Source organism: Schistocerca gregaria, chromosome 8 (assembly GCF_023897955.1).
Source record: "Schistocerca gregaria isolate iqSchGreg1 chromosome 8, iqSchGreg1.2, whole genome shotgun sequence".
In the NCBI taxonomy this organism is placed as follows: Eukaryota; Metazoa; Arthropoda; class Insecta; order Orthoptera; family Acrididae; genus Schistocerca; species Schistocerca gregaria.
Genome location: NC_064927.1, coordinates 499,941,153 through 499,962,356, shown reverse-complemented (window position 1 = coordinate 499,962,356; position 21,204 = coordinate 499,941,153). Strand labels below are relative to the sequence as shown.

Genomic DNA, 21,204 nt, shown 5'->3' with positions numbered 1-21,204 from the left:
CTCTCACCCCCCTCTCTCCCTCTCACCCCCCTCTCTCCCTCTCACCCCCTCTCTCTCTCTCACCCCCCCCCCCTCTCTCTCACCCCCCTCTCTCTATCACCCCGCCCCCTCTCTCTCTCTCACCCCCCCTCTCTCTCCCTATCACCCCGCCCCCTCTCTCTCTCTCACCCCCCCTCTCTCTCTCACCCCCCCTCTCTCGCACCCCCCCCTCTCTCTCTCGCACCCCCCCCTCTCTCTCTCTCGCACCCCCCCCTCTCTCTCTCGCACCCCCCCCCTCTCTCTCTCGCACCCCCCCTCTTTCTCTCTCGCACCCCCCCTCTCTCTCTCGCATCCCCCCTCTCTCTCTCGCACCCCCCCCTCTCTCTCTCTCTCTCTATCCCCCTCTCCCCCCTCCCTACACACGTCTTACACATGCTTCTTAAAATCCATAAAACCAACCGTCCAGGGCACCCCATTGTAGCCAAATACTGTGCCCTCACTTAGAGAGTCACATCTGTCAAGGACCAAAACCTTCATCATATTACCCGTAACCTACCTTCCTATATTAAAGACACCAACAATTTCCTCCACCAATTCTCCACAGTTTCTGCTCCTTTGCCACCTGGTATCCTGCTCATCACTGTTGATGCCACCTCACTCTACACTAGCATTCCCAATGCCTGTAGGTTTACTACTATTGAACACTATCTTTTCCAGTGCCCAACTGGCTCCAAACCTACAGCCAACTTCCTGGTCCCCATGACCAACTATATCCTCAACTACAATTGCTTCTTGTTTGAAGAGTTCACCTACAAACACATTTGTGGTACTGTGATGGGCACCATCCTATACCAGTCTATTCAGGGGTCATCTAGAGAAATCCTCCCTGACCATCCAGAATGCAAAACCTCTCACCTGGTTCATATTTAATGATGACATATTTGTGATCTGGCCTGAGAGTGAGGACACCATATCCATATTCCTCCAGAACCTCAGCACCTTCTTCCCAGTTCATTTCACCTGTTCCTCCTCCTAGCCAACAACGCACAGTCCTCAGTGTTCACCCTCACCTTAAGGATGGCTGCATCTGTACCTCCACCCATGTCAGACCTTCCAACCATCAGCAATTCCCACCACTTGAACAGCTGCCACCCTTTCCACACCAAGAAGTCCCCTCTACATGCCCAGCCATCCAAGGTAGTTGCATCTGTATTACAAACAGACCTTTTCCAACATCTGTATTACAAACAGACCTTTTCCAAATTTACAAAGGGTGTCACTGAGGCCTTCACAGACAGAAATGAACCTCCTAACCTTGTATAGAAACTTATTTCCTGTGCCCTGTCTCTCCAGTTACCTGTCACTGTCTACATATGCACTGTCTGGCCACAAAAGAGCAGTCCACTCATGACTCAGTACCCCCCCCCCCCCCCCCCCCCCAAGGAGCAGAGCAAGTGAATCACATTCTCTGCCAGGGTTCAACCACCTCTCATCATGCCCTGAAACGAGCAATATCCTACCCACCATCTTTTACACACATTGCATAGTGGTATTCCTGCACCAGCTGGATCTTAGCAATATTCTTGTCCAATTCTACTCCACCCCAGTTCTCAAACTCTTGCCTCACGGCTCATATTCCTGCAATAGACCTAAATGCAAAACCTGCCCCAGCCCTTTCCTGTTACATGCATCTGCTGCCTACCAAAGGTGAGGCCACCTGTGAAAGTAGGCACATGATCTACAAACTAAGTGCAACCACTGTACTGCTTTCTATGTGGGCATGAAAACTAACAATCTGCCTTTTCACCTGAATGACCACTGCCAAACTGTGGCCAAGAGACAGCTAGACCAGCCAGTTGCTGACCTCGCATCCACGCTTCACAGCCTGCACCATGTGGATCCTTCCTTCCAACATCAACTTTCCTCCTGCAATGTATCCTACCTTACTATAACCCCACTGGTGTCAGTCTTTGCTAGTTACTATCCTCTACCGACCTATTCCCTTCCCTGCTCCCACTGCAGCACTAAATGGCCTTCTACCTCACTAATACACAAACTAGTCTTTTTCACCTTACCTACTTTTCAGCAGCCCCCCCCCCCCCTCCATACCACCACCTAGCGGCTATGGGCATGCTCATCGTGACTCGGCAAAGGTGGCAGAACAGCACAGTGCAGTGAGTGTGTGGCACTCAATAAGAAACCATGATCAGCTCATGTACCACTCAACTCGTTGAAACCTTACTGACGAAGTTATTTCAGTCAATGTAAAGTATTAACGCATTAACTGCCATGATCCCCATTTGGGGATTTGTAATGGAAATTTTGTATTTTTTCATTATATTGGCAATTGTTACTTTTTTTTTTTTCGTGGTTATCTAGATCTTTGTGAAACTTGTGCACTGATAGTCAGTCAGTTTTTAAAGAAGTTAACTGTACAGAATTATTTGTGTGAAGAAATAAAAGTTTTTCGGAGTTACAAGAGTTGAACATTTTAAAACAGCATAAGTTATTTTATTAAGTAAATAATTTCTCCTATGTACTGGCATTTTCTGAAATGGTTTTAGAATATGTTTATCGATTGTTTATTTTCTGCGTTTATTTTGCTTTCCCTTGATGGTTCTCTGACTTGTGCCCCCCGTTTGTGGCTCATGGTGTGTCCTGCCTGAAACAACATTTTGTTTTTCTTTTCTCCACAGGAATGAGTCCCTATAAAGCACTTTCTGTTAGGGAAATTGAAGAAATTGTAAATGACCCAAATTCTAGGTGTTCTCTGGTGATGAGTGTTAAGTGTATAAGGCCTTTGACGTCAAGCTCCCTCCAGATCGCATAGGTGAGATGTCTGACTGTGATGGTATCACGAAAATCTATTGAGAAATGATTCCAGAGCTGATGCTCCAGGTAACTTGGAATATCGTATTAATGAAGAAAGGTAGGATGAGGAAAATGAAAGCTAATATCACTTCTAGTTGAACAACTGAACAAACTATTTACTGTAAAACCTACCCTGACATAGCAGATATTGAACATTATAATGTCATTTGGTAGTGGCACTGGAAGTAAAGTCTGTAGTTGATTGCTTTGAAGAGATTTTCAAGGAACGAGTACTGGACTCGAGTGCCCTTGAAAGTGTCCTGTATGCTACACAGAACAGTAATCACACCTTTGATCCAGTGAATGTATAAAACAGTTCTTAGACATACTGGACTTCATTGGATAGCATGGTCTCCCACAGGAACAGTTATATTGGAATGAAGATGAGGACTTGGATGTGTGTACGACACTGTATGATCCGCAACAGGTATCTGAAAATCAGGTGCCACCTTCACTTCAATGATAATGCACATCTCAACAGGAAGGGATAAATTTTTCAGAATCCTTCTCATGATGGTCTTGCTTAATAAGAATTTCATGAAATTTTAGGTTTTAACAGACTGAGCATTGATGAGAAAATGGTTTGATATTATGGACACTATTATCTAAAACAATTCATTTGTGGGAAATGAATCAGATACATATTCAAATAGCGAGTCATATACTGTTCCTGCCATCTACTGGTTCACAAATCAAAATATTATGTCGCTCCAGTTAAGAAGGATGGTGGCAAGGGCATATTCTGCTCAATCATCTGCTGCTTCTCATCCAAAATGGGGAAGATGTCCATAGTACCCGAAGGCATCCATTTCACTTGTTCCAGTTGAATTCAGGACTTTTCGAACAAGACACTCGATTGAATGCATCACATTGGGGAAGAAAGAAAATGTGAAATTAAAAATGCAAAGGAAGCAGTGTGCTGTGTGCAATGTGGGACTCTGTATTGAATGCTTTGTTTTCTGGCACAAAAAAAAGAAACTGTAAAAAGAGAGTGGCTTATGCCGTGATCCCCATTTGGGGATGGACTAAAATGTAGCATTTACCTCGAGTTTTTTTTTCCCCCAGTCTCTTAGTCAATGAGGCAACCCAGAAATAAATGTAGATTGAAGGAAAAAGAATTAGACAATTATTAAGTTAAAGAAGCATTGCAGTTGTTCTCATTCCCATAAGAGTGGACTCATCCCAAGGAATAGGATCCTGTGACTGCATTCAGCTTTCAAATGTCATCAGTAATTTGTGTTGTAACTATGAACATTTTTTGTCATGAGCAATGCTATTGGAGCAAGAGCTTTGTTCTCTGTACTGTATCATATTTTGTTGATTCGCCACTCCTTTGAACCATCTGTTACTAATGATGACCTCCCCACTTCCACTCATAACAAATCCTTTCTGTTGTCTTTGTTAAATGCAACAATTGGGCTATTGCCAGTGACTTTCTGTAAAGAGTCCCCCTCTTTATTGTATATCTGTTGTATCTTTATTGTATATCTAGCCAGATTCTTGTATGTAATTGTGATGGATAATCGGTATTGTACCACCAACTGAAAAGGAAGCTAGAGGGGGACAAGATGTGAGCAACATTATTTGTTCTGGAATAACCGACATCTTTGGTGTGTGCAATTTGGACACATGTTGTTGCTGTTACCTAAGATGTCTGCTCTTGTGTACCTGTGGGTTGACAGAGAACTTGCAATGTCAGATATTCCATTCGAGTCTACTTACGTAACAGAATATATATAGACAGGTACAGTTCCATTCTTATATTTGAGATGATTTTTATTTTGATAGATTGAAAAACAAAAAATGTCAGTGGATTCCTCTGAAATAATCCTGCCGTATATTCTCTTCATGGTCTTTGTGCATGCTTTACGTAGTTACTCGTTCCAGTATAACCAGCAACTATCTCTCTTCTTAAAATGGAAAATATATACAGAATTTGCCTTGACAGGATCGTCTCCGTATGTCTTGTAATGTTCTTATTTGAAAATAAGTCTTGTCCATTTCGTGTGCAGGGCTCCCTGCCAGAGTCGGTATGCAGTGGAGAACAGCCATCAGCAGGAGAGTCCCTGCCTTCTGACGTCTCGTGGGAGAACCTGGAGGAGCGCGATGCAGGGCCCACCCTGTGGGTCCCCGACCATGCTGTTAATCGGTGCATGGGATGCGACACAGAATTCTGGCTCGGCCGTCGCAAACATCACTGCAGGTGAGTCACTGTCTAATAACTTTTCAGAAATCAGTAATGGAATTGGTTTTCAGAGAAAACGTAAAAAATAAGTATTGTAGAATCAATATGTTTTACTGTAAATAGATAAATAGCTTCAGCTAGTTGGGGGCCATGGGGAGGAATCTAGGTGCAACAATGTATGAAGCAGCCACATAAATTTCATTCTGTCAGAACTATGCCAAATGTTAAGGTGAAATGCTGTTCACATGCTCCGGTTGGGCAAAGTCTTATAAATTGTACCACTTTCAGCATTTTTCTGAAATTACTGAGATCTAACATACATTATCTAAATGTAACTGAATAATATTATGAAAATGAAAGTTACTTCTCACCATACAATGGAGGTGTTGAGTTGGGGATAGCCACAACAAAAAGACTGTCACCATTTAAGCTTTTGGCCGACAAGGCCTTTGTTGAAAGTAGAAATATATATATATATATATATATATATATATATATATATATATATATATATATATATATATATATATATATATATATATATATATATATATATTCTCACACACACACACGACTGCAGCCTCCACCAGCTGAAGCCACACAGTGTGACTTCAGCTGCCAGAGGCTGCAGTCGTGTGTGTGTGTGTGTGTGTTCTATTTTTGACAAAGCCCTTGTTGGCCGAAAGCTTATATCTCTTTGTTGTGCCTATCTGTGACACAGCATCTGCGCTTTGTGATGAGTAGTAACTTTCCTTTTCATAATATTTTTACATTCGATCTTGAATTTTGCATTGTTTGATTATAATACTAATAACATGTAGCCCATACTCTCAAGCACACATAGAAAATGTTTCAAAAATAAATTCTCTGCAATTTAAAAGAATAGACATTACATGGAGAGGTGCAAAGTGGTACAATTCATTAGCAGGTCTTCTAAACAGTACCACTAGGGTTATCAGATACACCATTAAAGATTTTTGCAACTGTAGCAAGCAATACAGAAATTTGATAGGTATGACCTATATTTATTTTAATTTTAAGACATTAATAAATAAATTTAAACTCTTAATATGTATTCATTGTCTAAAATATTAGGCTACTTTTGGACTTAACACTGAGTAGTTTCTGCAATAGCTACTCATTCAGTGATTCAACTGTCACAATAAAATACTTTTTTTCTTCACACTTCTTTTTGCACACAGGGTATAGAATCTTACACAGCATTTTGTCAACTTAATCACTTCATTGTCCTCATTGACTTCGCAGATCATGCAGAACCAGCTCGAAGTGAAGACTTTTTTACTTGGGATAGGGCGGATATCTTGCAGGCCTATTAACACTCATCTACTACAGGTTTGTTTTGTGAAAGTTGAAAGATTCAGGAATACATAATTTCCTTTAGTTTGTCTCAATTCCCTGGAAGTCTTTTCGTTGCCAGTCCAATCATTTCTTCTTCCCCGTTTCCAGCTTCTGATTCTGGATTGCATTTAGATTCCATGAAGTAAGAGTCCTGAAAAATATGTGTGTGGATCCAGTGGGCAGATTCCAGTTTTGGAGAAGCGACTAATATTGCTATCAGGATTTGTGCGAAGCCATTTGTCAGCTGTTTTGTTGTAATAAGCTGTGAGTGGCTTAAAATGCAAAGTCTAGTGGCTTATGTGCTGCATAAACCTTTGTGTTAGAATTGGATTTTACAGTTTCAATGAAATGCTCCATTCACTGGATAAACAATTCACTAGTCAACCAACCACTGGCTGAAACAGCAAATTTAGTGCCAGGTAGAGCTTCAGTTTTAAATTGTCAGAAAATCTGTTTCTCTTAAATACTAGCATTAGAGGCACATGCACACAGAAGCCATCAAAAGCAGACACATGTGGCGTTTCTCCCCCTTTCTGAACTAGTTATAGTCTTCACTCGGTGCATCCGTGTTCGTGCAGTGATCTTTCAAAGTTTCTCTGTTGTGGATACCTAGTCCTGCCCATATTGAATGTCTGTGTAGCCTGAAAATGGTTTCTTTGTTGAAGCCGAATGCTGTAACTTCTGAAGTAGCTCCTGTTTGGCACAGAGATCATTCAGAATGCTCAGGCATAAAGCTGTAATAACACTGTTTTCCTGCCATGCTGTTTTTAAATCTGTTTGTGATCCCATTTGCTCCTGCCAAATCCAAGTAGCAGGATGTGTGACACTTCAGTTGGTCCACAAACTCCGCAAGTTGGTCTGTACCACGTCCAAATTTCATGAAACCATCACCTGATTTCACGTCTTCAGAAGAGGTCACGTCTACTAACTGGGGTTTGGAATGCCATTCTTCCTGCATGTGTCATTTATACTAGCATCGCCATTCTGGAAAGTGTCAACAGTCTCCTTTGTGTCTACTTAGTTGTAAACCACATTTCTTAGCCACTGCTATTGGAAAAAATTTTAAGTGTGTAAGAAAATCGATAATTTCATAATGTTAGTAATAATTGTAATACGACGACGAGGTACTGGCGGAATTAAAGCTGTGAGGACGGGCCGTGAGTCGTGCTTGGGTAGCTCAGTTGGTAGAGCACTTGCCCGCGAAAGGCAAAGGTCCCAAGTTCAAGTCTCGGTAAAGCACACAGTTTTAACCTGCTAGGAAGTTTCAACTATAATAATAATATTCTTAATGACTTAATTCACTACCCTCTCACTAATCTGGCACATAAGTGTGTATGAAATTTAATGTAAACACAAAGGGGCTATACTTTATTAAATCCAAAGATATATTCATGATGATGTAAATAAAATAGAAAGAAATTTCCACATGGGAAAAATATATTAAAAACAAAGATTCCAAGACTTACCAAGCGGGAAAGCACCGGCAGACAGGCACATGAACAAAACACACAAACACACACACAGAATTACTAGCTTTCGCAACCGATGGTTGCTTCTTCAGGAAGGAGAGGGAAAGACGAAAGGATGTGGGTTTTAAGGGAGAGGGTAAGGAGTCATTCCAATCCCGGGAGCGGAAAGACTTTCCTTAGGGGAAAAAAAGGACAGGTGTACACACACACACACACACACACACACACACACACACACACACACACACACACACACACACACACCCATCCGCACATACACAGACACAAGCAGACATATTTAAAGGCAAAGAGTAAGGGCAGAGATGTCAGTCGAGGCGGAAGTACAGAGGCAAAGAAGTTGTTGAAAAGACAGGTGAGGTATGAGCGGCGGCAACTTGAAATTAGCGGAGGTTGAGGCCTGGCGGATATCGAGAAGAGAGGATATACTGAAGGGCGAGTTCCCATCTCCGGAGTTCGGATAGGTTGGTGTTGGTGGGAAGTATCCAGATAACTCGGACGGTGTAACACTGTGCCAAGATGTGCTGGCCGTGCATCAAGGCATGTTTAGCCACAGGGTGATCCTCATTACCAACAAACACTGTCTGCCTGTGTCCATTCATGCGAATGGACAGTTTGTTGCTGGTCATTCCCACATAGAAAGCGTCACAGTGCAGGCAGGTCAGTTGGTAAATCACGTGGGTGCTTTCACACGTGGCTCTCCCTTTGATCGTGTACACCTTCCAGGTTACAGGACTGGAGTAGGTGGTGGTGGGAGGGTGCATAGGACAGGTTTTACACCAGGGGCGGTTGCAAGGGTAGGAGCCAGAGGGTAGGGAAGGTGGTTTGGGGATTTCATAGGGATGAACCAAGAGGTTACGAAGGTTAGGTGGACGGCGGAAAGACACTCTTGGTGGAGTGGGGAGGATTTCATGAAGGATGGATCTCAATTCGGGGCAGGATTTTAGGAAGTCGTATCCCTGCTGGAGAGCCACATTCAAGGTCTGATCCAGTCCCGGGAAGTATTCTGTCACAAGTGGGGCACTTTTGGGGTTCTTCTGTGAGAGGTTCTGGGTTTGAGGGGATGAGGAAGTGGCTCTGGTTATTTGCTTCTGTACCAGGTTGGGAGGGTAGTTGCGGGATGCGAAAGCTGTTTTCAGGTTGTTGGTGTAATGGTCGAGGGATTCAGGACTGGAGCAGATTCGTTTGCCACGAAGGCCTAGGCTGTAGGGAAGGGACCGTTTGATATGGAATGGGTGGCAGCTGTCATAATGGAGGTACTGTTGCTTGTTGGTGGGTTTGATGTGGACGGATGTGTGCAGCTGGCCATTGGACAGATCGAGGTCAACGTCTAGGAAAGTGGCATGGGATTTGGAGTAGGACCAGGTGAATCTGATGGAACCAAAGGAGTTGAGGTTGGAGAGGAAACTCTGGAGTTGTTCTTCACTGTTAGTCCAGATCATGAAGATGTCATCAATAAATCTGTACCAAACTTTGGGTTGGCAGGCTTGGGTAACCAAGAAAGCTTCCTCTAAGCGACCCATAAATAGGTTGGCATACGAGGGGGCCATCCTGGTACCCATGGCTGTTCCCTTTAATTGTTGGTATGTCTGGCCTTCAAAAGTGAAGAAGTTGTGGGTCAGGATGAAGCTGGCTAAGGTGACGAGGAAAGAGGTTTTAGGTAGGGTGGCAGGTGATCGGCGTGAATGGAGCACTTCCTTTCACGCCGATCACCTGCCACCCTACCTAAAACCTCTTTCCTCGTCACCTTAGCCAGCTTCATCCTGACCCACAACTTCTTCACTTTTGAAGGCCAGACATACCAACAATTAAAGGGAACATTCATGGGTACCAGGATGGCCCCCTCGTATGCCAACCTATTTATGGGTCGCTTAGAGGAAGCCTTCTTGGTTACCCAAGCCTGCCAACCCAAAGTTTGGTACAGATTTATTGATGACATCTTCATGATCTGGACTCACAGTGAAGAACAACTCCAGAATTTCCTCTCCAACCCCAACTCCTTTGGTTCCATCAGATTCACCTGGTCCTACTCCAAATCCCATGCCACTTTCCTAGACGTTGACCTCCATCTGTCCAATGGCCAGCTGCACACATCCGTCCACAACAAACCCACCAACAAGCAACAGTACCTCCATTATGACAGCTGCCTCCCATTCCATATCAAACGGTCCCTTCCCTACAGCCTAGGCCTTCGTGGCAAACGAATCTGCTCCAGTCCTGAATCCCTCGACCATTACACCAACAACCTGAAAACAGCTTTCGCATCCCGCAACTACCCTCCCAACCTGGTACAGAAGCAGATAACCAAAGCCACTTCCTCATCCCCTCAAACCCAGAACCTCTCACAGAAGAACCCCAAAAGTGCCCCACTTGTGACAGAATACTTCCCGGGACTGGATCAGACCTTGAATGTGGCTCTCCAGCAGGGATACGACTTCCTAAAATCCTGCCCCGAAATGAGATCCATCCTTCATGAAATCCTCCCCACTCCACCAAGAGTGTCTTTCCGCCGTCCACCTAACCTTCGTAACCTCTTGGTTCATCCCTATGAAATCCCCAAATCACCTTCCCTACCCTCTGGCTCCTACCCTTGCAACCGCCCCCGGTGTAAAAACTGTCCTATGCACCCTCCCACCACCACCTACTCCAGTCCTGTAACCTGGAAGGTGTACACGATCAAAGGGAGAGCCACGTGTGAAAGCACCCACGTGATTTACCAACTGACCTGCCTGCACTGTGACGCTTTCTATGTGGGAATGACCAGCAACAAACTGTCCATTCGCATGAATGGACACAGGCAGACAGTGTTTGTTGGTAATGAGGATCACCCTGTGGCTAAACATGCCTTGATGCACGGCCAGCACATCTTGGCACAGTGTTACACCGTCCGAGTTATCTGGATACTTCCCACCAACACCAACCTATCCGAACTCCGGAGATGGGAACTCGCCCTTCAGTATATCCTCTCTTCTCGATATCCGCCAGGCCTCAACCTCCGCTAATTTCAAGTTGCCGCCGCTCATACCTCACCTGTCTTTCAACAACTTCTTTGCCTCTGTACTTCCGCCTCAACTGACATCTCTGCCCTTACTCTTTGCCATTAAATATGTCTGCTTGTGTCTGTGTATGTGCGGATGGAGTGTGTGTGTGTGTGTGTGTGTGTGTGTGTGTGTGTGTGTGTGTGTACACCTGTCCTTTTTTTCCCCTAAGGAAAGTCTTTCCCCTTCCGGGATTGGAATGACTCCTTACCCTCTCCCTTAAAACCCACATCCTTTCGTCTTTCCCTCTCCTTCCTGAAGAAGCAACCATCGGTTGCGAAAGCTAGTAATTCTGTGTGTGTGTTTGTGTGTTTTGTTCATGTGCCTGTCTGCCGGCGCTTTCCCGCTTGGTAAGTCTTGGAATCTTTGTTTTTAATACAAAGATATATTCATTTTCAGAAAGCTAAGTCCTTCAGTGTGTATGTACAGGGGATTAAAAAAAAGTGTTGAATATTTTGAGAGGTACCTACCAAAATAAGAGAAAGAGTCTAGTAAACACTGGCACTAAAATAAATACCTTCAGAGTTAAGAGCACTTGTTCATATTTGCTACTGTGAAACACATCTCTTCTACTGAACAACTGTTCATATCTCTCAAGATATGCATTTTTGATCCCATATTTATCAGACTTTTTTTCTCGTTTCGGTGGTATTACCAGCTCTCAAAATATTTAACATTTTTCATTTAACACCCTGTATACATTAGTACCATTCATTATGAAATGTCCCAATTTTTAGTTATCGCAATGACGATATGCTGCAGTAACATGCTTTACACACAGTGGCTTTACAAGCATTACATTGGTAATGCATGTATCTGGTTGTTGTGTAATGTACTTCAGGAACATGTCTGCAGCTTCAGCGCCAGCAGCGTGCAAATTCTTAATGATCTCTCCGCCTGTGTCCTCTTCTTTATCACCTTCCATTTCTGTAGTTCCTATCCATTTTAAAGTTTGATCTGACTCTCAGTTTCCTGATTAACTTAGTAACATCATCGTCATAAATTTCTCCTCTTCCTGTACGCTTGTAGATCGTATCAGTGTACAAAGTGTCAGCAGTTGATGATGCTGAATTGACTGGCTCTTGCTGTCACCCAGTGCTAGCTCAAAATATGGATCTCTGCTTCAATGGATGGCCACACTTTCCTCCAGATTTTCGTTATGGTTGCCTTTTCCACTTTATCTTGTACTTCTGCTGTTTGGAAAACATCATTACGTAGTTTATTGCTTTCCATACCTTCAATGCAACTTTGATAGTCATTTTTACATTCATTCAGCAAGGAGACAAGAAGTTAATGTTGAAAAAGGGGTTTAATTGATTACAAAATTCCCTGGTCGATGGGCTGAATCAGTACTGTCACATTGGATGGAAGAAAGAATGCTTGCATACCACTGGGCTGTAAGAGACACATCAGAAGGAAGACTGGGAGAGTTTCCAGTCATAAAGCTTTTTCTCCCTCAGCTCTATTCTCACAACTGGTACAAATGTTTCGTGGAACTGCCAAGATAATATTTATGTGCCCGTCTGCGATTTCTTCTGAGCCCAATATGGCACTGATAGTGTATTCCTTTTGCTGAATTGAAAACAATATGGATGTCTGCATTTATGGCTCCCATTTGCGTTACAACACACTGTTACTGTTCTGTGCTTATTCTGTTATCTGTACCCACGACCTTCCTTCTAATTCCTCGCAGTTAATGTTTTCAAAGAAAGCATCTGTTTCACCAGTTTTGTACAAGGTGTCAACAGTTCTATTACCTTCTTTATAAAATCATCTGCATCCTTTTCATTAACTGTGTGACTTTCTCGAGTGACTGTTAGCTTCACACGCTGTGTCTTTGGTCCGCTTCCATTATTCTACATCTACATCTGTACTCTGCAAACCACTGTGAGGTGCATGGTAGAGGGTACGTTCCATTGTATCAGTTATTAGGGTTTCTTCCTGTTCCATTCATTTATGAAGCACAGGAAGAATGATTGTTTGAATGCTTCTATGCATGCAGTAATTATTCTTATCTTATTCTCACAAGCTGTATGTGAGTGATATGTAGGGGACTGTAGTATATTCCTAGAGTCACCATTTAAAGCTGGTTCTTGAAACTTTGTTAAATAATTTTCCTGGGATAGTTCACGTCTCTCTTCAATAGTCTTCCACTTAAGTTCCTTCAGTATCTCTCTGACACTCTCCCATGGATTAAACAAACATGTCACCATTGGCACTGCTCTTCTCTGTATATGTCCAATATCCCCAGTTAGTCCTATTTGGTTTGGGTCCCCTGCACTTGAGCAGTATTCTAGAATGGGTCATACGAGTCATTTCTAAGCAATCTCCTTTGGAGATTGATTGCACTTCCCCAGTATTCTTTCAATAAATCAGTCTACCACCTACTTTACCCACAACTGAACCTATGTGATCATTCCATTACGTATCCCTACAATATTCTGTTGCACTAGTTGTTCAAGGCATCACGCATTGCTCTTATGACAGCCAGTTTCGTTTCATTCAGCATCCCTCTGTCTGTAGCATTACGATTTGCTTTATACCTATTATGCAGTAACCTTTGTTTCTTTAGAAATTTCTTTACAATGACTTATACCAAGGAGCTTCCCTCTCATTATGAACTGTTCTACTGGGTACATATCTATCCAATGCATGGCAATTATTCTTTTAAACTTGAGCCATAGTTCCTCTAATTTCTCCTGCCCTGTGCTGAAAGTTTCAAGTTGCTCATTGAGGTATGACGTTACTGATATTTTATCTAGTTTACTCAACATATATATCTTTCTGCTTGTTTTAGTTGTCCTTTGTACTTTGGTAATCATTGTTGCCACAACCACGTCACAGTCGCTGATACCAGTTTCGATATTGACATCCTCGAAGAGGTCAGGTCTGTTTGTTGCCATTAGATCCAATATGTTTCCATCATGAGTGGTGTTCCAAACTATCTGTTCTAGATAGTTTCCAGAGAAGGCATTAGTACTGTTTCACAGTATCTCTTATCATGCCCACCATTAAGCAAACTGTAATTTTCCCAATTAAAGTCTCCACTAGTGATTACAGTATGATTAGGGAACTTATGTACAAGTGAATTGAGGTGGTTTTCTTTAATGTTTCTATTACATCAGGAAACGAGTCTGGTGGGAATAAAAGAATCCAATTATCATTTTTTGCTGAGTCTTGCCAAAACAATCTCACTTGCAGCTTCAATTTCTATCTTGGTGGACTTGAATTTCTTTTCTGCTGTCACATATACCGCCTTCATTTCCCATTTGCCTATTCTTTTGCTACACATTTCAATTTTACCCAAAAATGTGACTGCAATCAATTTCAGGTTTTGGTCAGCTTTCTGTACCTAGTATTATGTGAGCTTCTCTGCTTTTCATGAGTGCTTCAAACTCTGGCACTTTGTTGCAAATACTTTGGCAGATTACCATCAGAATTTTAATACTTCCAGCTGTGGGAGGCATTTCTTTTAATCTTACTCTGAAACTTCTTGGTTTCCTGCAGTTAAAGTTATCTGGATTGGATGGAGAGTCGCCTAATCTAGGAAAAACCTTGTGTGCACCTCACACACAGTCAGCCACGTGAGTAGCAGCCTCTGACGTGTAGTGCACACCTGACCCCTTTAGGGGGACCCTACAGTTCTCAGCCCTGTGGTGTAAGTCCAGAAAGTCAAAGCCTAACTTGTCACAGAGTCTTCGAAGTGTCTGGTTCAGTCCTACCACTCCACTCAAAACCAAAGGGCCACAATCAGTTTTGGGGACAATGCTGCAAATTATGAGATTTGTCCAAACTCCATGTACAAGGCTGGTCTTCACAACATCCTCCGCCAGTCGCTGGAATGAGCCAAGTATGACCTCGGAGCCCAAATGACAGGCACCATTTTTTCCTATGTGTATCACAATCTGCAGTTGGTTGCATCCTGTTCCCTCAATGGCTGCCGGAATAGCCTCTTCAACATGTTGAATGAGACCCCCAGGTATACGCACTAAGAGCACCTGGCCTCCTTTCCTGTCCTGTTACAATTTCCCTAAGAGGTACCATTGTTCACCGTACCTTTGAACTGCCAGCGATTAAGAGATCTTTTGCATTTGCCTCCTGTTGACACCGGACAAAACAGGTGAATTGATTCACACTGGTCATATTCAGTTTCAGAGAGAGAGAACACCTCAGACTTTTTGTTTGGAGGGATTAGTACAATATCCTGAGTCTGCCGTGGTCCCCATCCACACTGCATGGGACACATAGATCTAGTATTAGCAGGCTACGCACTGTCAAGTGGACGAGTAATGACTGATCCTGTACTTTCCATAGAGGAGACAGTATCCACAGGAGAGGGTAGTACTTGAGGTACCTCTGGTATCAGTATAACAGGTACCCGACCCTTGAGAGCTCTTCCAACACAGCAATTCACAGCAGCTGCCAGTCATTTTGACAATAGACATGGTGATTTCCAGCTGCTTACGGACGTCAACCAATTCATCCTATGTTTGAGAACATCATTCAAAGTGGGGCAGCATTTTGGCTGGTGCAATGTAGTACAAAGCAGTGAAAAAGTAATTTTAAATTAAGCCTGCAGATTATCTTTTAATTTAATATGTTGAGCTAAAAAGTTGCTAATTCCCTATAAGAATTGAAGCAAATATAGAAAATGAGATTTCTATTAAGGCAACACAAAAACCTGTGGTAAAAATTACTAGTTTCCTAAAATGTTTTGAGGTTAAATATAGTTGTTTGCATATTCGAATACAGAGCTATTTACAATAGATGGAAAAAAAATGTATAGGGCTTCCCCTGTTTAAGGGAAAACTAGATGTAACACAGTGTGTTAGTTACAATATCTGCTACAGTAAATAAATCACAAACGCAGTTTTATTACAAATCGCTTATGCAAAGGAAAATGGTAGCTTCCGAAAATTCTCAAAAGTGCACGTTTATTTGTGATGATATAAATGAAATTCATACAGTACATGGCGTAAGGTACCCTGTATCACTACTAGTCACTTCCTTTCCTGTTCCGCTCGCAAATAGAGCGAGGGAAAAATTACTGTCTATATGCCTCCGTATTAGCCCTAATTTCTTGTATCTCATCTTTTTGGTCCTTACATGCGATGTATGTCGGCAGTCAGCTTCAAATGCCAGTTCTCTAATTTCTCAGTAGTGTTTCCTGAAAAGAGTGTTGCCTTCCCTTCAGGGATTCCCATTTGAGTTCCCAAGGCATCTCCATATCACTTAAATGTTGTTCGAACCTACCGGTAACAAACCTAGCAGCCCGCTTCTGATTTGTTTCGATGTCTTACTTCAATCTGACCTCGTACAGATGCCAAACACTCGAGCAGTAATCAAACGTAGGTCACACCATTATCCTATATGTGGTCTCCTTTATAGGGAACCACACTTTCCTGAAATTCCAATAAACCAAAATCGGCCATTCCCCTTCCCTACAACAGTTCTCAAATGCTCGTTCCACCTCATATACCTTTGCAACGCTACACCCAGGTATTTAAACAACTTGACTATGTCAAGCAGGATGCTAGTAACACTGTATCTTATTGTTACAAGTTTGATCTTCTTTCTCATCTGCATTAACATACATTTTTCCACATTTAGGGCTAGCTGCCATTCATCACACCATCTGGAAAATTTGTCTAAGTCATCTTGCATCTTCCTACAGTCAGTCAACTTTGACACCTTACTGTACGCCACGGCATCATCAGCAAACAACCACAGATTGTTGCCCACCCTGTCCGCCAAGTCATGTATGTATATAGAGAATGGCAGTGGTCGTATCACACTTCCCTGGGGCACTATTGGCAGAACTGTGAATCACAAATGTTGATCTGTTACGGAATAAATTACATATCCAAAACACTTATACTGGGAACTTGAGAAAATATAGTTTTGTAAGCGTCTGAAAATTCTCAAATATAACCTATTTCTCAAGTAATTGTTCAATGAAATTAGAGAATAATTATTTTGAACAAGAAAAGGCCTACTAATCTAAAAAAAAATGTAAAGATCACAATTAAGTTTAAGTCTATAATTGATGATAACAATATGACTTTATTGTGGCACTTGTGAATGTTCGAAATTTCACTATATATCACACTACACATTATTACCAGGCCCATGACTGGAAATCCTCTACTGCATTGTTGTACGAACCATCTGTAAGCAGCTACAGTCAATTCATTCTCTCTCTTTTGCATAACCTTCCATTTTACCAACTCACTCTCCATTTCGGGTTGTGTACTATTAAATATCATCTTCTTTCTCAAAAATAGTTCGCTGTCCAACATTGTACTAAGCAGCAATGGTTTTCTGTGAAGAACTTTGGTTCAACTTTTCTAAAATTTGGAGTTTCTGCTTGAGGTCTAGCGTAATGTGATTCCTTTTAGAAGCCATGACATTGAGCTGTAAAGAAAGCCACAATTTCAGATATGTATAACATAATAGTGTTGTGTATAATAATTCATTGTTATGGACATCATTTCTGCTTGAATGACTAGAGGCTGGACTGCTGAGGATCAGATTAGCGAGAGTTTCAGATCAGATTAGAGAGAGTTTAGTGTACTAATAGAAGAATTGCTTTACCAGCCTCAGTTTCTGTGCTGTGCAGTGTCTGTACTGCATCTTTAGTTGCTTTCTATTCTCCTTCCTAAGTACTTAAAATTTTATGTCTATTCTAGTTGTTATTTTTATTTGCTTCGCATTTAGTTTCACTCTGCAATCATTCGCAGTAGTTTCCCGTATCATTTTTGGAGCTCTTTCCCAGTCCTAGCTGGAGAAATCATACTGTGTGCAAATCTAAAACACCATATTCTTCAGCTACAGATTTTTACTTCCTTGTCCATTAATAAACAATACTCAGCCATATCTTTGAAATATGTAGGTACAGTATTACTCAAAAGTATTTTGTAGTTGAACTAGTAGGTTGGCTGGCATGTTTATCTATACACAGAATCAAAATAAACTGACTGTTCAGACAGAAGACTGCTTGACCCGGTCCGATGTTATGTGTATTGATTGCTGACTGCAGGTAAGTGTGGACTAGGAAATAAACAGCGTTTCAATGGCTTCATAAGTATTGTGGGGAATGGGAAGACTGCAACAAACCTAACTACACAAAGGAGATCTAGTTCTAATATTCTTATTTACTTACAGCAACTCCAAAACTAGAGAAAAGTCAGTAGATTTCAGACAAGATGTATTAACAGCACTGAGTCAGGGCGAAACTCAGTCCTTCATTGTGGAGGTGTTTGGCATCTCGCAACAATCTGCAACTATGTGGTTGGTAGGGAAGAACAACCCAAAAAGAAGGCAGGATCATCCAAAGGCAACTGATGGCTGATCCCAAAATATCAGTCAAAGCAATATGTGATGACCTGCAGGTAGAACACGGCACGGCATGAAGGTCCATCTTTCAGTATGTAAACATTGCTTAGCAGCTACAGATCTGAATGGCAGGCACTCTTCTCGAAAGCTTACGATAAGTGCAAAAAATAGGAAGGGCGGACTACAGTTTGCTAAGAAATATGCATCGTGGGCAATTGAAAACTGTAAAAAATTCTATAGAGTGATGAAAGAAAGTTTAATCTCCTCTCGTCAGACAGAATACAGTACATTCAAAGGGCAAAGAACAAGAGGAATGACAGAAAGTACCTTGGTGTGGGGCTGTTTTGTCACAAAGTTGTATAGGTCCTCTTGTCAAAATTCATATGGTAATGAATAGTCTGAAGTATGATGAAATAATAACAGACTGTATGGTAGCTCACAGAAGACAAAACATGCCTCGTAATTGGCAGTTGTAGCACGACAAAGATCTGAAGCACACTTCTTGCCATATGAAGACAGCGTGAAGCAGCCCAAAGTCAAGGTATTCAGATCACCGAGCCAGCGTCCAGACTTTTAAACCCCATAGAACGTATTCAAGGCAAGCTGGATAGACACGTTCACCAACAAAAAGGCTTTCTGTAAAGAATTGTGTGAGCAGCGGTAGAAGATTCTTCAGGCTTGATTGGCCAAACTCATGGATTCTATGCCATTCGGGTGTGCTTGAGTAACATACGCAAAGGGCTATGCGACCAAGCATTAAGCCGAGAACGTCGTGGGTCAAGACTTCATTATTGTTTTTCTTTTGTTTAATTTTAACAGAATACTGTTGAGCCTATGTAATTTGTTCATTTACATTTCATCGTTAATGAAAAGATTAGAATTGTACAACAGGTGTAAGGAAGTAAAGTAGACAATTTAAAGATTTGGTAATTAAGTTCTTTCATTTAAATTTCCTGCTAAAGAATGTGTGTTCAGAATTTATTATATCTACAAAATACTTTTGAGCGACACTGTACCTCTACAAGACTACTCTATAATTCACGCGTAATTGCGTGGCAGAGGGTCCTCCAAACAACCTTCAGACTCTTGTGTTTGTCTACCATTCCACCCTCTAACAGCATGTGGGAAAAATAAACCTTTACATCTTTCTGTAATGGTAACAGATTACAATTTTATCTGCTACTTTTTCTAATTCTTCCAGGTAGTATTATGTCCTTTTTTTGTCGTACCGAAACCTTTCACTTCGGACAGGGAGCTTATAAGCTGTCAACTAATTTTTCCTTCAGTATATTGACAAATGTTTTCCAATTCACCTTCACATAACTTAATCTGAGACTGTAACACACACTGCACTCGCATTTGGGAGGACGACGGTTCAATCCCGCGTCTGGCCATCCCTAAATCGTTCCAGGCAAATGCCGGGATGGTTCCTTTGAAAGGGCACGGCCAACTTCCTTCCCTAATCCGATTACACCGATGACCTCACTGTCTGGTCTCCTTCCCCAAACAACCCAACCCCAACCCCAACTGTAACACACAAACAACCCAACTGCAACTGTAACACACACACACACACACACACACACACACACACACACACACACACACACACACGCACAACCCATTTTCCTTCTTAATAAATCTTTCTAAGACTGTTTCAGTGATGTATCCCCTGTCTCTCCAGTTTTTTTCTAAATTCAAATTACTCCTCAGCTATTTTTTCCTCTCATATTTCTTTCCAGTCATTTTCTTGTAATTCTCAACATAATGAGAAATTAGGTAGTTGGTTCTTTGCTCACTTCATTTTCTGCTATCCTGTTTCTTTGATGTTTGGATTATTACTGTACACAGAGAACCTTCTTGCCATCACCTGTTTTATTACATAGTCTATTAATTTCCCTAATTCTTTTTCCATACGGGCATTTCTGTATTTTCTGGGGGACTATCTCGTCACGTTCTCATCCTTATTGCAGCTGATGTGGACTTACTCCCTCTACTAAGATTGGTGATATTTTGATATATTTATCCACATAATCCAAAGATTACAGTTTTAGCATTATAGGTTTGTATTAGTGAAGCTCTTGTAAATATTCTCCACATCTTTATAGGCCTTACTCATGATTTTTGTACATTTTATTTTCATATTTGCTAAGAGTTCCCATAGATTTCCACATGCGTGTTTATACCATGTTACATTTCTTACAGACCTCCCCTTTAAAGTTCCCTCCGTTTTCTTGCATTCTCCTTCAGTTTCCTTCCTTCTGTTTTGTTCACCTTCTTGCAGAGTTCATTATTTGACGTTCTATCTATTTTCCTTTAATTCTTCATTATTCTTGACTCTGAGTTTCCTCCTGTTTTGAATCTTAGGAATCGTTTCCTGTGTGGCCTATGGTTTTTTGCCAGTTTCTCCCTTGCACATCAATTTCTGTGTTGCTGATATGAGTCCATCCTTTAGCCTGCTCTAGTGTTTACTGGCATTCTACTGTGTTTGTGGTATGTGGTATTCGGGCACTGATTACCTCATTCAATAACTCTTTCAGGTACATAATGTTTTACATACTCTCATTATTTGTACGTCCCACTTCTTCGTAATACTATAGTTTTTCAATGTCTGCAGTTTTATTTGTCTGTCAGTCATTAATAAATTACAATCACTGTCAGTATTATCCCATTTTTATGCCTTTGTTCTATCAGTATTAAGTAAATCAGGACTCTGAAATTCTCTCCTCCTAGTGTGTAATCTTCTTTTGTCATTTATGAACGACATGAATGCCTTGTACATGATGAAAAGTATCAAATTAAGTTGTGATGTCCCCTCCCCACTTTCCTCATTAAAAATTAATGTGATATTCCTCTACAGCCTCTAGACACTATAAAGGCATATTGGATTTATTAAAGCACAAAGCTGTGTGCGCACGCATGCGTGCACATTATATTTCAGGATGGGACA

At 41.7% G+C, this 21,204-nt stretch overlaps 1 protein-coding gene across 4 annotated transcripts in view; it reads left to right on the top strand.

Annotated features, from left to right (window-relative positions):
- LOC126285357 (myotubularin-related protein 3) overlaps nt 1-21,204 on the top strand; it is a 158,734-nt gene that overhangs the window by 124,673 nt on the left and 12,857 nt on the right. For all 4 annotated transcript variants that reach the window (XM_049984679.1, XM_049984677.1, XM_049984676.1 and 1 more), the window contains one exon: nt 4,863-5,053. In XM_049984679.1, the coding sequence (XP_049840636.1) occupies nt 4,863-5,053 (191 nt within the window). The remainder of the gene's footprint in view (nt 1-4,862; nt 5,054-21,204) is intronic.